The sequence below is a fragment of the Polychytrium aggregatum genome, assembly GCF_025602895.1.
Source record: "Polychytrium aggregatum strain JEL109 chromosome Unknown BJ171scaffold_84, whole genome shotgun sequence".
In the NCBI taxonomy this organism is placed as follows: domain Eukaryota; kingdom Fungi; phylum Chytridiomycota; class Chytridiomycetes; order Polychytriales; genus Polychytrium; species Polychytrium aggregatum.
Window position 1 is genome coordinate 145,902 of NW_026516286.1, and position 14,882 is coordinate 160,783.

A 14,882-nucleotide genomic window follows, 5' to 3' on the forward strand; every position below is an offset into this window, starting at 1 on the left:
GGTGTTGGTATCGATCGCTGGGCATCACCCTTGTCGCCCCGCAGATCCCGTGATCCTGGGCTGGCAATCCGCCAAGAGCGACAGCGCCGCACACACACACACGCGGCAGCACAGCGTGCCCACAGAAACAGCGTGCGCGCAGCACACGCCACGCACGTGCGCACCACGGCTTTCCTTTCCGGGAACCGCGTTTCTCCCACGCCGCCTCGGCCGATCTCGTCGCGCGTGTTGCCCACAAAAGGCACCGCCGTTTCTTTTCCCTCGCCAACCAGCCTCGCCCTCCATCTGCCCAATGTCCCCGGTCTCCAAGAAGCTCAAGACATCGCCATCCATGCAGCTCGATCCCAGTCCCAGCGCCAAGGCCCTGCCGGCCCTCACCCCCACCTCGGCCCCCGGCCAGCGAGTCACCCACGTCGGCAGCCCTGAAACCAAGAACCACTTTGCCCTCGACCGCCTGCGTCCGCTCTACCTCAACCCGCCCACCGCCATCGGCCGCACCATCACCGACGAAGCCCACGAGTATATCCAGTTCGACACCCAGCGCACCTTCCCTCCTGTACTCAAGCTCAAGAACTCGGAGCAGCTGCGCATCCTCGTCACCGGCGGCGCCGGCTTTGTCGGCTCGCACCTTGTCGATCGCCTCATGCTCATGGGCCATCAGGTCAAGTGCCTCGACAACTTCTTCACCGGCAACACCAAGAACATCCTGCACTGGGTTGGACACCCCAACTTTGAGCTCATCCGCCACGATGTCGTCGGTATGTTTGATCGCGGCCTCGGCCGTGTAGCTGGTGTGCTTTCCGTGGCGACGATCGTGCTGCAACAGGCTTTACAGCAGCAATGCGGCGAGGCGGCGCGATTGCTGGATATGCTGTCCGGAATGCGATTCGTCCTGCTGGCTGTAATTTTCGCTTGGGGACCGCCGGTTAGAGGCTGGGATTGCTCAAGCTCGACCTGTGGCCCTCCCCTATCCGGTTCATTACCCCCCCCGTTTTATTCCATTCTCTCTGTTGTTCCTGCTTCTTCCCTCTGTCTCGGGCTGCTTTAGAGCAAAAGAGAATTGGCGTTATCGCCGCGGATGCGACGGTCGCTTATTTTCTTCGCCCGCTGCCCGTTGCCGTCTCTATTGCTTCGAAATTGCGCCGCGTCATTGCGACCAGCTACCCCCCCCATCTGTGCCTCTGGAGTGCTCGTGAATTGAAGCTGCTGGTGGATCCAACGTCGTGAACCCGACGTCGTGGACGCTAGCCCGAGCCTGAAATGCAGCCCGAATGTTCGGCCGATATCTTAATTAACCTCCATCCCTGGTCTCGTTCGCCGCCGCCATAATCGCTGTCTTCAGAGCCCATCCTCGTCGAGGTCGATCGCGTCTATCATCTGGCCTGTCCTGCCTCGCCTCCCCACTATCAGTACAACCCCATCAAGACCGTCAAGACGAGCGTCATGGGCACCATCAACATGCTCGGCTTGGCCAAACGTGTCAAGGCCCGCTTCCTGCTGACCTCCACGTCCGAGGTCTACGGCGATCCCGACCAGCATCCTCAGTCCGAGAGCTACTGGGGCAACGTCAACCCTGTGAGTGCCATCATTCTCGAGTGGGCATGGCCTTGCTTTGGTGCACGGAGGGGATTTGATGGGTACTGTGTGTTGCTGTGTGTTGCTGTGTGTTGCTGTGTTGCTGTGCACGCTCACATTGCGACTGAGCGGCGCTATCACGGGTGGATGGGTGCGGGGAAGCTATAGTGCTCCGGCGTCCTCGGCTGTAGATCGCTTGGTGTTGCTTGGACGCACGGCCTTGTGCGCACGGCCCGAGCGACTCTGTCCATTGTTCCTAACCATCGGCCGCCCTCTCCCTCTGCTCGCTGACCAGATTGGCCCCCGTGCCTGCTACGACGAGGGCAAGCGTGTCGCCGAGACGCTGACCTACGCCTATGCCAAGCAGGACAAGGTTGATGTCCGTGTCGCCCGAATCTTCAACACCTTTGGTCCGCGCATGAACGAGAACGACGGCCGCGTCGTCTCCAACTTCATCATCCAGGCCCTCAAGGGCGAGGACCTGACCATCTACGGCGAAGGCGACCAGACCCGCTCGTTCCAGTATGTGCATGATTTGGTCGACGGCCTGATCGCGCTCATGGAGTCCAACTACTCCGAGGGCCCCGTCAACATTGGAAACCCCGACGAGTGCACCATCCGTCACTTTGCCGAGGTCATCAAGGAGATGGTCCAGTCCAAATCCAAGATCATCAAGCTCCCCCCCACCGAGGACGACCCCAGACGACGCAGACCCGACATCTCTCGGGCCAAGAAAGTGCTGGGCTGGGAGCCCAAGTTCTCGGTCCGCCAGGGTATCGAGGAGACGGTCGACTACTTCCGATCCATCATCAACGACATTTAAGCCACTCGCGTGGCTCTCTGTTGCTACACTTGCTCGTTCTGAACCCTTACTTTCTTGCTTTGAGCGCCGCTGTGTGGCCTTTCGTTCTCTGGATCGGCCAATCTGGTCTCGATGGCTTGCTTTGGCCAAACCATTGATCCATTAGCGGGATACAGCGTTTCCAAAATGAAATGGGACACCCCCGTTTTGAGCCATGAGAGTGCTTTTTCTGGAACCTGAATACACCCACCCACTCATCGCATTCATGGCCAAGCAAGTCTATCCAAGGAGACCGAAGTGGTGATTGCCTTTGGGAATGCCTCGTGGAAGCAGGGGAGGGATCTTCATCCAGTCCCAGGAGACTCAGGTTCGCCAGTCGATCATCGCCACAGGAGATCGACCGGGTGTATTCAAGACTGTGCTTCCCAAACCAACCAAAACAAAGAGATTGCCAACGAAGACAGGAGTGCAATGCCATGGCCTGCTCACTGGGCCTACAGTCAGTCGGCAGGGTTCAGACATCTGAAGCCAGGAAGGAACTGGCCCGTTTCTTTCTAGATAGACTCTACGGACAGCCCAGACCATCCCAAGATCCAAGGTCGCCATGAGCGTTACACTTTATACATGAGTAAACGGGATATCATCTCTATCCCGCATGTCGGTGTAGTATTCGATGGCTTGTGTCCGACTCGGTCACATACAATTCAACAGATCACCTCGACAGCCTCCGAGTGAAGACCACCGGTCCGCTCTCTGGTCACCACAATCGACCTGCACACAGTAGTGATGGGTGTGTATTCAGGTCCTTGAAAAACAACAGTCCTGGCTCAAAACAGGGTGTCCCGTTTCGTTTTGGGAACGCTATATTCGCAAAGCAAGGTATGGCACAAGCGGTTGAAGGGATTTCGCCTATCCGACAGGCCGAACTGGGTGCCCAGAGCGGCGTGCGGACTGCTTTTCCACCTCTCCCTCTGTCCAGTTCAGTTGGTAGGTCGTCGGGTGAAGCGGAGGTGGCCTTCATAATAGACAAGAAGCTAGACATCGAATAGCAAGGTTGGGGTGGTGATTAGGATAGCGTAATTTGGCAGCCATGTTGCCGGGGGGGGGCGCTGGTCGGTTCCTTTGCTCTCGGACGGTCGAGCACCCCCCCCGTCAGTTGTGAGCCACCAGAGCCTGCCGAGCCTGCGACCGATCCATGCGGACAAGGTCGAAGAGCTGGTCAGCGCACACCACGGATCTCCCATGCACCAACGCTTGCGCTTACTTTCTTTGGGCACTTCTCGTGGATGGTCTCGGATCGATGGATGGTCTGCTTGCCGTCTTTCCACTTCAGGACGACAACCAGCTGTCTGGACTCGTCCTTGGCTTGCTGGACATGCTCGATGGACTCGACATCATCCTCCCAGGAGACCTGGGCCCGAATATCCTCAGTCAGCTCGTTCTCGGCATCTGAGACAACCGAGTCTTCCGAGGAGTCGACCAGGGTGGCGACATCGGCAGCCGAGCTCTGGCCCTTGTGTGGCGAGCTTGTAGCCGAAGCAGCGTCCGAGTCTCTGGCTCTCTTTTTCTATCGACGCGGGAGTGTGCGGCCACGATACAAGTCAGAGGTCGGATGCGGGTCAGGGTCAGATTTGCGCCAAGGACTGGGTGGACGAGAGCATCCACACCCGCAAACTCGAGCGACTAGGGGGCCAGTTACAGAGCGACCACTCGGTTATACCTTGGAGCCAGAGTTGGATCCAGTGGCAGCCGCCCGCTTGGAGCTCGGAGTGGTAGGGCTCTTGACCTTTTGACTGTCCAAAAACTCCTTCAAGATCGGGCCATCCTTTGGGCGACAAATCGATCGATCAACATGAGTGAATAGCGGTGTCGAGAGTCAAAGCATGACTTGCCCAGTAGAGGGGCGGCGATGCTACGTCACAGCCAAGCCGGCCAGATCGCCCAGTTTCTGGCAGCTCGGCGCTTGTTTCTGCTGACCCAGCAGGAGGACATGGTGTCGGAGGCGTTTTGACTTACGCTGATGTTGTCCTGGTCCTCCCAGGTGGTTTCGGTGTAGCCAACCCATTTGATAAGGTACTGGGTTCTGCCCTGGAAAAGATCATGTATCGTAAATGCCTGCAGCGATTCCACATAGATCGGCGTCGACTCGACCGTCGGGCTGGGAAGGTGGTGCGCGAACCGCTGATCAGCGCCGAGGGTTGCGGGGGGCTGGTCGGCGTGTCCATTGCTGGGGGAGGGGAGCAAACATACCCCTTTCTTGCGCTGGTCGAGGATGGCCTCGACCTCGTACTCCTCCTCTTCGTCGTCCAGAACGACGGCCTTGGCGTTTTGAACCTTCTTGGGCATGGTGTATCGTCACGGAATCGAGCTGCGGCGGCGGCGGCGGCGGCGGATCGATGGGTCAACAGCGAGAGGACTGTCAGGACCCAGACATGCCCTTCTTCAGCACCAGCGGGCCGAAATGAAACAGGGCGCTGGTCAATTTGACTATTTTGGGCTCGGCGCGCGGCCGAGGGACGAGAGCATCTTCGAATCGAAGACAGGATCCGCTGGTTGCTCCTGCCCTGCGTTTCATGCTCCAGCATGCAGCATGCCGGCCATGCCTCCCTGCCGCTCGCTAGTGCTGCAGGATGACCGGCCGCACGGACGAGATCGTCACGGTTCATTGCTCCTTCAACCCACTCACAACACAGCTGTTCAGGTCCGTTCTTCACCACGGAGGCGATATATTGGGCAACCCTTGGTGCTGCAGTAGCCCTCGGCTCTACAGCAACTCTCGACTCAGCCCAGCTTGGGGGTGCCCGGTGTGTTGCCAGGAACATGCCGGGTCACGTAGATGCCCTGATCGACATCGGCAAACTTGGTGTGCTTAGGCTGGTAGTTGCCGGGTCGGTAGCCATCGGGCTCTGCCAAGGCGGCCGTTCCTGTCCCTGTCGATCGGAATGATGCAGATGTCATGCGAGATCCTTTGGACCCGAAGCCATAACTGCCAACAGCGTACCCATCCTGCTCAGCACTTTCAGCGGATCGAGTCGGGCCGGGCTGGGTTCTGCGGATATCAGACCGGTCGGCGGCAAACTCGGAAACTCGAGAGAGGCCAAGGTTGCTGCTCATGTCTGCCTCAGCCGAATCACCCTTGGCGCCGCCCATGAGGCCTGCGATTAAGCTGCTGCCATCGTCGGTGGTCTTCAGCACGCTCATGGCCTCCATGTTGAGGGCACAGAGGCCGCGCATAAATGCCTTCTTCACATCCTCCTGTTGCTTGGCTCTGTTACTATCGGACTCTTGCAGGCGCAGCGTCAGCGTTTCGATGCGGGCGTTGAGCTGTTTTGGGCAGGATCGGGGAGTTGGACTCAGTTCAGGCATGGAACCAGCCCTCAGTCGCAAGGTATTCAGGTGCAGCCCATCTCCATCGCCCGATTTCCTTTAGAGCTACATCGCACGACAGCGAGCAAACACACGATGTGGCTTCTTCCGCATACCTCTGCGATCCGCTTTTCGTATTCGGTTGCCAGTTTCTCCATGCTGCTCTCGGCCTCGCGACGGGCCTTCTTCTCGACGCTCCGTTTCCAGTGTATGCCGGCGACCCTTTGCCATCCGCGCAGGGCCTTGCGCTGCTGGTGTCGGATATGCTGTTGGCGTGCAAGTTGCTGCCCGTAGTTGACTTGCTGCCGGTGGGCATAGGCAACTTTCCACGAGGCAAAGAATCGCACAGAGAGGGCCTTTTCTCGCTGCGAAACCGAGAGGTATCAAGCTTGGTAAGCATATGCTGGAGTCCCACAGGAATCAGCAGATTCTTGATGCAAGGCACATGTCGTCCCCAGAATGCGTGGTCGTTCGGGCTATCATGGCTATCGCGGCTATCATAGCTGTGATGGCTGTGATGTTTGCCATGGTGGTCATGACTGTCATAGTGTACCTTGTAAACAATGTAGAGCAGCATCCGCTCGACGAGCTTGCTCTTGTTCTCGAGCATCGTTAGATAGCTGGCCGCGACGTTTTCCGAGTTTCTCAGCTGCGCCGTCAGATCGTCGATCAGATAGCTTGACTGGGTACGCAGTGTCTCTGCCTGCTGCGAATGCTGCCGAACAAGGGCTTCCCGGGAGGTTCGGAAATCGGTCTAATTGCGACGGGTAGTCGGGTTGGTGGGAATCGCAAGGGCGTCTCGTCGTCTCCAGCTCTGCCGTGAAGGCCTGTTGCGTGGGAATCGCCACAGGACCCATCGCACTTACGAGAATCGATTGCTTCAGAACGTTGGTCCAGCCCTCGAGGCACTCAGCAAACCGAAGCATGGGGTCATCTCCCTCCCTTGCGTCTGGTGCCTGTATCCTGCTGTTTGATGTGGACGGCCTTTGGGGCGGGGCGGTGTCCGTATGTACCGACAACGCTTCGACCTTTGGCGATCCGAGTGTGTGCATTCGATCTGCCGCCAATGCAGCCAGCGGCTGATAACCGGCGGGCGAGTCTTGGGCCCTGGCTCGAGAATCTTGGACGGCGAACGGATCGGCGTCGACCCCTCCGGGTGGAGGTCGCAGCCGCACGTCTCGTTGACCGGCTCCGTTCGCCTGGAGTATGTGTGGTTCAAGACGCCCGGCAGATGCAAATTGGGGACTAGAGTAGCCTGGATTCACCAGCGGGGCTGGACCACGAGACGAGACTGGCTTTCGGAACGAGTTGTATGACTGAATCGATACCTCGTCTGTGGAGACGGCGGGAGGGGTGGATCAGCGAGGCACATGCAACAGATCATCAGAATCGAGCCCACCCGGAGGACGGAGGGCAGCTCGCCAGAAGGACATGCCCCGTGCTCGATGTTGCTCCTCAGTGCCTACCATCATACTCGGATGCCGACTCATGGGCTCGCATTCCTGTGTGTCGCCCAGACCCGTCGGTGAACAGACGATCGTCACCAGGCTGCTCGTTTCTTGAATGGCTTCCCAGACCCGAAGGTTCCGGCGAGACGGGGTCGAGCATGGCGGCATGTTTCAGATCATGAGGCTCCAGAAGAGAGTCGCCGAGGCCATCGATTGGACTTTGCGCAAAGATGCCGTCTGCAGAGGGCTCGAGCGACATGGGCTGGGCGTTGCCGACAAAATCTCGGGGCTGTTCTTCGTAATTCATGGCCCGCCGATTGAAGACGGGGGAGATAGCAATGCTGGAGGTGCCGGACTGGGGCAGGATCTGGGGCAGGATCTGGCGAGAGGCGGATGTGATCTTCCCGCCCATCCGCGGCTGCTGTTGTCGCTCGGCAGCTCTGGCCGACCAGGGTCCACCCGGGTTGGGCTCGGCGACGGCAGGGCGGGATCGACGGGGCTGATCGATCTCGGAGAGCATCGATGCAATGCTGCTGAATCGGCCTTTGGATCGCTTGTCTCGAGGTGTCGTCGCCCGTCTGCCGATCGCCTCATCGCCATTCTGCATTTGCTGCGATTCTGCACTCGCAGCGGCCCCACCAGCTGCATATCAGTAGCCTGCTGCCAGCCTACTGCCGGCCTGCTGCTAGCCTGCACTCGCTCTGCCCTCGGATTCTTTGAATCTCCCGCCAACGCACCACCACCATCGTCATGAAGCTCCGGGCACTGCTGGCTTCGTCCCGGCTTGCCGCACGAGGGGCTTCCCGCAACCGAGGTCACTTTTGCGTTGGCTGCTCTTCTGTGTGCCTCACGACGGTCTCGGTTGGGCTTTTGATGACCATCCTGGCTGTGTCGCCGTCGGTCTTTCTCTACTTTGCCGAAACCATCAACGGCGAGTCGGATCTCGAACTCTGGCCCCGCGGCGAGTCTGGATGGCAGCGGCTCAACTACACTCGTATTTCCCAGGCCCTGCAAGACAGCAGCATCGCTCCATACCACTCGCCCCGTTTCTCAAGCATCGGCCTCAAGACCTACAATCCAAAACTCTGTCTCGGCTTCAGCGCCAGCACACCCTCCCTGAGCAACTTTACCTATGAGGGCCCTGACTCCTCTCCGGGCGACTCTGGCGATATGACGACCCTCAAAGCCAGCGCGCGCTCGGCATGCCAAAGCTCGCCCAGCCGCTGCATGGACATCCTGTGTGCCAAGTCAGTCGATGCCTACGTGTGGATCATTGACTCGCAGAAAGACGCCGACATTGGCATCAGCACTTCTTGGGGTCTGCCGCCTCTCCCTGCCGGTGGCATCTACATCAACACTCGCGCAGCCAACAGCCTTCAGGTCCAGGCCGGCGACTACATCTTTGTGCAGCTTCCCGATAGCCTCCTGCCGGCGACCCTTGACAGCGCCCGACGCTCGGCATATGCTGCAAACTCCTCGATTCTCGTCAACGCTACGTTTTCGAATGGCAACCCGGTGCCCTGGGTTACGAACGTCCCCTTTCGCATCATCAGCGTCTTTGACTCTGGAGGCACATACAAGTTCCCCAAAGGCTACCAGAAGAACAGCGTCATGGTCTTTGAGCTGCCCATGATGCTGGAGAGCCTTGCTCCGCATATCCACCCACAGTACTCGAGCGCCTATGCGTCGGCGCTCCTGGCTGAATCTGCAAGGCAGACCCACTATGGCGAAGTCAGCGATACGATCTTTGCCTGCCCAAGCCAGCCTCGGAGTGCCTGCTACATGGACTCGGACTTTTCTGTTGTTGCCCGTCGCCTAGTCGACTGGGCCGGCCAGGTCTCTGAAGCCGTCGGCATCGATAGGTCAATGTTTCGCCTGTCCCAGATCAATACGTTACGTCAAGCAGCCGGCCTGTCCAAGTTCCTCGGGCTGGTTGTATCGCTGGTGGTGATCCTGTTTTGTGGACTTTCGTGCTTCTTGATCTACAGTCTGTTGCTAACCTTTGTGCAGACGCAGTCCCATGACCTCGGCATCCTTCGCATGGTTGGTTCAGGGAGATCGGTGATTGCTAATCTGATCACGGTATGTTTCCAGACCAACAGCGCAATCGTCATTTGGAAGGTTCTTGATAGTTCGGTGACGGCGTTTCTTGGGTCCTCTCGCCGTTTGATGTTGCGAGTCCGTCCCGTGCCAACTGAGTGTATCAATTCTGACCCGCCTATCATTCCGCCATGCCGACCCGCCTGCTGCTGGCGTTGCATAATCTCCATTCCGCTCTGCACTTTGCCCTCAAACCGCGGTTGCAGCTGAGTGCTCTGAGCTACTCTCTTCCGGCGTGGGTCGCTGGCACAGTTGCAGCCCAAGCTCTCGTCGTCGTCGCCCGGATACTCTTGTTACGATTTCTGGATTTTACGATTCCATGGACGCTGTCGCTACAGGCAGTCGTCGTCTCGATTTTCCTGGCTGCGCTGGTTCCGCTACTGTCGTCACTGCAACCCATCGCCATGGCCGTCTCGAAGGATCTGCATAGCTCCTTGGTTCTGTCTGCCGCCCGTGCCGCAACATTCACCCAGACTCTGGACCGAGGCTCGATGCTCGCCGGACTCTACGGCTCGTTGAAGTATCTTGTTGGATCGCTCGTCCTGTCGATGGCCTGTTTCTTGGTGTACATTCTGCTCCCAGAGTCTCTGGCGATCGAGAACCTCGGAATGCTGTTTTCGGTATTTCTGGGGCTCATCATCGTCGTGATCATCGGGCTTGTGGCTGTCTCGTTCAATCTACAGCCGGTTCTGGAGCACTGTGTGCTGTACTTGATATTTTCGGCTTTGTTCTGGGAAGATGGAGCCTTGTCGGCACTCATCAAGAAGAATCTGGCGGTCCACCGACGCAACAACCAAAAGACAGCGGCAATGCTGTCGTTGGCCCTGGGATTCATTTTTTTCCTCAACATCAATCTCGACATTGAGATTCGTTCTCTGCAGTACAGGTATATGGTCGATTTGGCATGGTCTCTGATTGCATTGTTTCGCAGCCATAAACGCAAACGAAAGCTGGACTTGGGCTGGACTTGGCCAAGGAGAGTGGCGGCTTGTTTGAGGTGTCAGTGACGCAGGGTCGACATCATTTGAATTTATCCCGAGTGAGACGATCAGCTGCGCTGACTTGAGTCTCTGTTGCCGCAGCTATACGCAGTCGGTCGGGAGCGACGTGCGAGTCAGCATCAACGCTGTCGACGGCTCGACCGGCTTGGCTTTCTCCTTGGCAAGCTTGAACCAAATCGAAGCCTTTTGCCAGTCCCGCCCAGACTTGGTCCTCGACTGGTCATATGTCTCATACCCGCTCACCGCTTTGTTGGCGACAGTCTTGTCCGACACCCTGGTCAGCAACGTCGGGCAGCTGGTGTCGTATCCCGTTTCGATTGTGGCGGTATCTCCAAACTACTTTGACATCGGCAGCAATGGCCCCGGAACAATATGGCCATTCCAAGTTGATCCGGACCTGTCGGCACAGTATCCTTCGATGAAGCAACAGCTTTACTCTGCCAAGGGCCTGCAGTCCGCCGTTCTCAGCGCAAACTTGCTGTCGGCCCTTGGGTTTGTGCGAGCTTCCTCGCCGACAAACTACTCGTGCCCGTTTGTGACTACGACGGCTCTCCAAGTGGATGGCTCGACTGTTCAGTCAAACATGTCGACACTCTATCCCCTGGGATTCTTAGAAGACTGCTATCTCTGCACAATGACGCAGTACCCCACCTCTAGCGCCACGAGCATGCTTGTTTCCTTTCCGACATATCTGCAGCTTGCCCAAGGCATTCTCGAATCCGTCGGCGACATACCTATTCAGTATCTGCTTATCACGGCCACCGATCCGTCCAATAGCAACCAGATCTACAACGGGCTCCTACAAATCATCGAAGGCACTTTGGACGACATCACCACGGTCGCGATCGAGACCCAGGCTGTCGACACGATCCAGCTGTATCTTGGACCGATCTTCGGGCTCGCGACTGTGCTGGTGATGCTCGTTTCCTTGTTCAGTCTCAACACAGCCATGTACTCCAACATCCATCAGCAACTCAAGGAAATATCGATCCTGATGGCCATTGGACTGAGCCAGCGACAGCTCCTGCGCATCTTTATCTACGAGGCGTTCATAGTTTTGATGGTATCGCTTGTGCTGGGAGCCGGTATCGGACTCTCGGTTGGGTACAGCATGGCGGCGCAGAACTCTGTCCTCGTTGAGGTTCCGGTGACTCCCCGGTTTCCGACCGAGGTGGCAGGCGTTGCAGTTGTGCTGAGCACTATCTCGGCTCTGGCAGCGACTTGGGGTCCCTTGCATGCTTTGGTCGTTCGCCGCTCGATCATCGCCGGCCTGAAATCCACTTGAGGCATGCGCCAACGAGATACTATGCCGATCCCACATGTCGGCGTCGTATGTGATGGCCTGCGTCTGGCAATATCATATGCAATGAAATCGATCACCTCGGCAGTTGTGTCTTGGAAGTAATGGAGCTGATGTAGCAGCTTTCTATTGTTCCCAGATAGCTTATAAAGCGGAAGGTGGGCTTTTACATCTCATTTGTATCATACGAAAATAGTGCAAACTGTGTAATCAAAATAAAGAACAAGGAATCAAACCAAGCACATAAAGAAACAACCGCTAAAGCTCATGGGGCGACGCTCATTCGTTAACCCAGGGTCGACAATCTAAAAGTTGGCGGTGGGGGCAACGAGCGGAGTCGAAGCGGTGATGGTGGCGGCTATGCTCGATACAGAGAAGATCAAGCCCGAGGGGGTGACAGTGGCAGTCACGGTCTCTTTGATGACGTCGGTGAGAGTAGCGGTAAAGGTAGCGGTGAGGATGGAGGTAATTGTATCGGTGATGGTGGCGGTGGGCAGGGCTGTCGAAGTTGGGATGAAGACTGTGGATGTGGCAGAAGTAGGCGAGGCAGTGGCGGACGTGCGGGTGGACGGGAGAGTCGAAGATGGGAATGTCGAAAAAGCCGTGGTAGTGGTGGTGGTGGATTTTGAAACGGAGGCCGAGGCAGAGGCAGAAGCGGACGCAGACGAGGAAAGAGAGTGAGAAGTAGAGGAGACAGTCGACGAGGGAGAAGACGAAGAGGAAGAAGCGTGGGTAGAGGAAGCCGAGGATGTGGTGGAGGACGAGGAAGCAGGGTGGGAAGAGGGGGCAGAGGAAGTAGTAGAGGAAGAAGCGTGGGTAGAGGAAGCCGAGGAAGTAGTAGACGAGGAAGAAGCGGGGTGGGAAGAGGAGACAGAGGATGTGGTGGAGGACGAGGAAGCGGGGTGGGAAGAGGACACAGAGGAAGTAGTAGACGAGGAAGCGGGGTGGGAAGAGGAGGTAGAGGATATGGTGGAGGAGGAAGAAGCGGGGTGGGAAGAGGAGACAGAGGATGTGGTGGAGGACGAGGAAGCGGGGTGGGAAGAGGGGGCAGAGGAAGTAGTAGAGGAAGCGGGGTGGGTAGAGGAAGCAGAGGATATGGTGGAGGAGGAAGAAGCGGGGTGGGAAGAGGAGACAGAGGATGTGGTGGAGGACGAGGAAGCAGGGTTGGTAGAGGAAGCAGAGCTTGTGGCGGAGGATGAAGAAGAGTGAACGCTTGTAGCAGTGCTCGTGGGGGTGTTCGTCGGAGTGGTGGTGGGAGTGGTGGTAGTAGTGGAGGATCTGATGGTTGTCGGAGTGGTGGTGGGAGTGGTGGTAGTAGTGGAGGATCTGATGGTTGTCGGAGTGGTGGTGGGAGTGGTGGTGGTTGTGGTAGTTGTGGTAGTTGTGGTGGTTGTGGTGGTTGTAGTGGTTGCCTGCACCGACGACGAGGGGCTCGAAAGCGGAGGAGCATAGCAGCCTTGATGGGCATTCGACCACTGCTTCTGAACAATGTAGTTGTTTCCGTCGGTGCCGGTAATGGTAGCATGAATGTGATTGCAGAGATCGCCGATCTCGTTGCCGTTACCATCGGTCCAGCCGTTGAAGATAGGGTCGGTGATGGTCTCGAACAGCTCATGGGACGAGACAGATTGCAGGTTGTTGAGGGTGGAGGGATCGCTGCCGCATCCGCCCGCGCATCCGCTGGTACTCAGGTCGGGCATGACGCCGTAGGTGAGGTAGTAAATTTGGGTTCCGGGAATATCCCCGATATAAACGGCACTGTGGAAAGCGCAGAACACGACGCAGGACTGTTCGCCGCCAGCGGTAATGGTGTACCCGGGGGGAAAGTGGATAGGGTAGTACGTGTTCTGGGTGGGGACCAGAGTTCCGCTTGCAACAAGTCCATGGAGCCAGGTCTGGTTCACAGCAATGAAGGGCCATTATTAGTAAAGTTGGAATGCGATACGCATCAAACCAGGGTCCGTGAGTGATTCATGCTGGCTGCCGATCAATTGCTCAATACCCCCGAAAGGGCAACTGTACCTGGATGGCGGAGTTGTCGATGGTAGTGTTGGGACCGATACTCTTGACGATCGAGGACGAGAAGGTGCCGGTGCCAATGTTTTGGCTCGGGGTATCGTACTCAGACACTGAGGCAGATAGAAGTGTAAGAGCGAGGTACATTCGATAGATGTCAGCTTAGACATCTCCCACTCGATGAGATGGCCTTGGACTCGCAACCATGCAGAGACTCGGCACACAGACGGAGCAAGCACGTACGCCAAGCCAGGTAGGACGAGCCGACGATTGCACTATAGAAAGTGTTGAGCTGGCTCTGGTAGTTCACGTTGCTGCCGTAGTAGATGGGGTGGACGTTGACGTTGGGGACAATCGGTCCGCTGCCGTAGATGAGCCGGGTGGTGGTAGTGGTGGCAAGGTTGCTTGCACCAGGGGCACCGTCGAGGTACTGGATGCCGTTGGGGCGAGGCGAGTCTTGTCTGATTCGGAGCTTGGCGGCCGGGAGAGCCGCAGCGGTGGCCGAAAGCGCCAGCGCCAGAAGGGAAGCCTGCATGGGGAGCATTGGCGGAAGTTGGTGCAGGATGCCGGGCGAGTTTGCGGGAGAGCGCAGGAGTCGATGTCGAGAGCGCCGTGGTTGGCAAGCGGCCCTGCGGTTTTAACTGCCCCGGCGTCGTTGCGGCAGCCCAAGGAGCAGCAGCGCGAGGTGGTGGGAAATCTGCCGGCCGAACAAACGTGCCTGGTCAGGGCCAGAGACGCGCGGGCATCGTGGCACACGTTGCAGTGGGGGTGCCTTTGTGCGAGAGCGGCCGCTGCATTGTGGTTATGATGGAGCGCCGCTTCCATCCGAGGCCGGCGAATGCCACTGGCAGAGCCAGCAGCTGCCTTGGAGCGTGGCTGCCTGGTGGCTGCGACGGAAAGGGGGACATGTGGATCTGGCTCGGTGCCTGCAGACACGTTCCGGCGATCGGTTTGGCCGGACCAGCGCCGATTGGCAGACCAGCGAAGCCGTATCGGCAGCGATGCCCGGCACGCCGGGATACGTGGAATATCCAGGACAGGCGGCGGATCCGATTTCTGCAGGCACGCCTCGGCCGCAGCCGTGCTGCTCGTCCGGAGGAGTCGTTGTTGGTGGTGCAGACCGCAACAGGCAACCCATCCCTGGCACGTTCGAGCGGTGCGGGTGGTGGAGAGGCCCAGCGAGATCAGCGGCCTTGAGCGGTTGATTGCGAAAGCCTGCAGCGCAAGCACCACGGGGACAAGTACCTCATACAGCCGCATCGTCGTCGTGGCCG

The 14,882-nt window shown here is 57.9% G+C and overlaps 5 protein-coding genes across 5 annotated transcripts; 2 read left to right on the top strand and 3 right to left on the bottom strand.

The window, feature by feature from the left end:
- Positions 1 to 271: 271 nt before the first annotated feature.
- On the top strand, positions 272 to 2,639 carry BJ171DRAFT_532218 (uncharacterized protein). Its single transcript, XM_053112777.1, has 3 exons — positions 272 to 758; positions 1,343 to 1,575; positions 1,871 to 2,639. The coding sequence occupies exons 1-3, from the start codon at positions 293 to 295 to the stop codon at positions 2,396 to 2,398; spliced, it is 1,227 nt and encodes a 408-aa protein (XP_052962168.1). The 5' UTR covers positions 272 to 292; the 3' UTR covers positions 2,399 to 2,639.
- Positions 2,640 to 3,060: 421 nt separating this feature from the next.
- BJ171DRAFT_532221 (uncharacterized protein) lies at positions 3,061 to 4,837 on the bottom strand. Its single transcript, XM_053112778.1, has 5 exons — positions 4,628 to 4,837; positions 4,394 to 4,465; positions 4,098 to 4,202; positions 3,642 to 3,944; positions 3,061 to 3,411 (listed from the first exon to the last, which is right to left on the bottom strand). The coding sequence occupies exons 1-5, from the start codon at positions 4,721 to 4,723 to the stop codon at positions 3,358 to 3,360; spliced, it is 630 nt and encodes a 209-aa protein (XP_052962169.1). The 5' UTR covers positions 4,724 to 4,837; the 3' UTR covers positions 3,061 to 3,357.
- A 115-nt stretch (positions 4,838 to 4,952) lies between these two features.
- On the bottom strand, positions 4,953 to 7,573 carry BJ171DRAFT_532223 (uncharacterized protein). Its single transcript, XM_053112779.1, has 6 exons — positions 7,210 to 7,573; positions 6,610 to 7,076; positions 6,297 to 6,497; positions 5,860 to 6,108; positions 5,379 to 5,701; positions 4,953 to 5,307 (listed from the first exon to the last, which is right to left on the bottom strand). The coding sequence occupies exons 1-6, from the start codon at positions 7,496 to 7,498 to the stop codon at positions 5,247 to 5,249; spliced, it is 1,590 nt and encodes a 529-aa protein (XP_052962170.1). The 5' UTR covers positions 7,499 to 7,573; the 3' UTR covers positions 4,953 to 5,246.
- Position 7,574: 1 nt separating this feature from the next.
- BJ171DRAFT_532227 (uncharacterized protein) lies at positions 7,575 to 11,878 on the top strand. The gene is given in 4 exon segments (XM_053112780.1): positions 7,575 to 9,273; positions 9,498 to 10,182; positions 10,195 to 10,196; positions 10,381 to 11,878. 4 exon segments carry the CDS (start codon positions 7,942 to 7,944, stop codon positions 11,575 to 11,577), a joined length of 3,216 nt encoding a protein of 1,071 aa, XP_052962171.1. The 5' UTR covers positions 7,575 to 7,941; the 3' UTR covers positions 11,578 to 11,878.
- A 19-nt stretch (positions 11,879 to 11,897) lies between these two features.
- Positions 11,898 to 14,165, bottom strand: BJ171DRAFT_640914 (uncharacterized protein; the record flags this gene model as incomplete). The annotated part of the gene is made up of 5 exons (XM_053115773.1): positions 13,852 to 14,165; positions 13,615 to 13,721; positions 13,011 to 13,487; positions 12,018 to 12,918; positions 11,898 to 11,950 (listed from the first exon to the last, which is right to left on the bottom strand). The coding sequence occupies exons 1-5, from the start codon at positions 14,150 to 14,152 to the stop codon at positions 11,898 to 11,900; spliced, it is 1,839 nt and encodes a 612-aa protein (XP_052962172.1). The 5' UTR covers positions 14,153 to 14,165.
- Between the last annotated feature and the right edge of the window lie 717 nt (positions 14,166 to 14,882).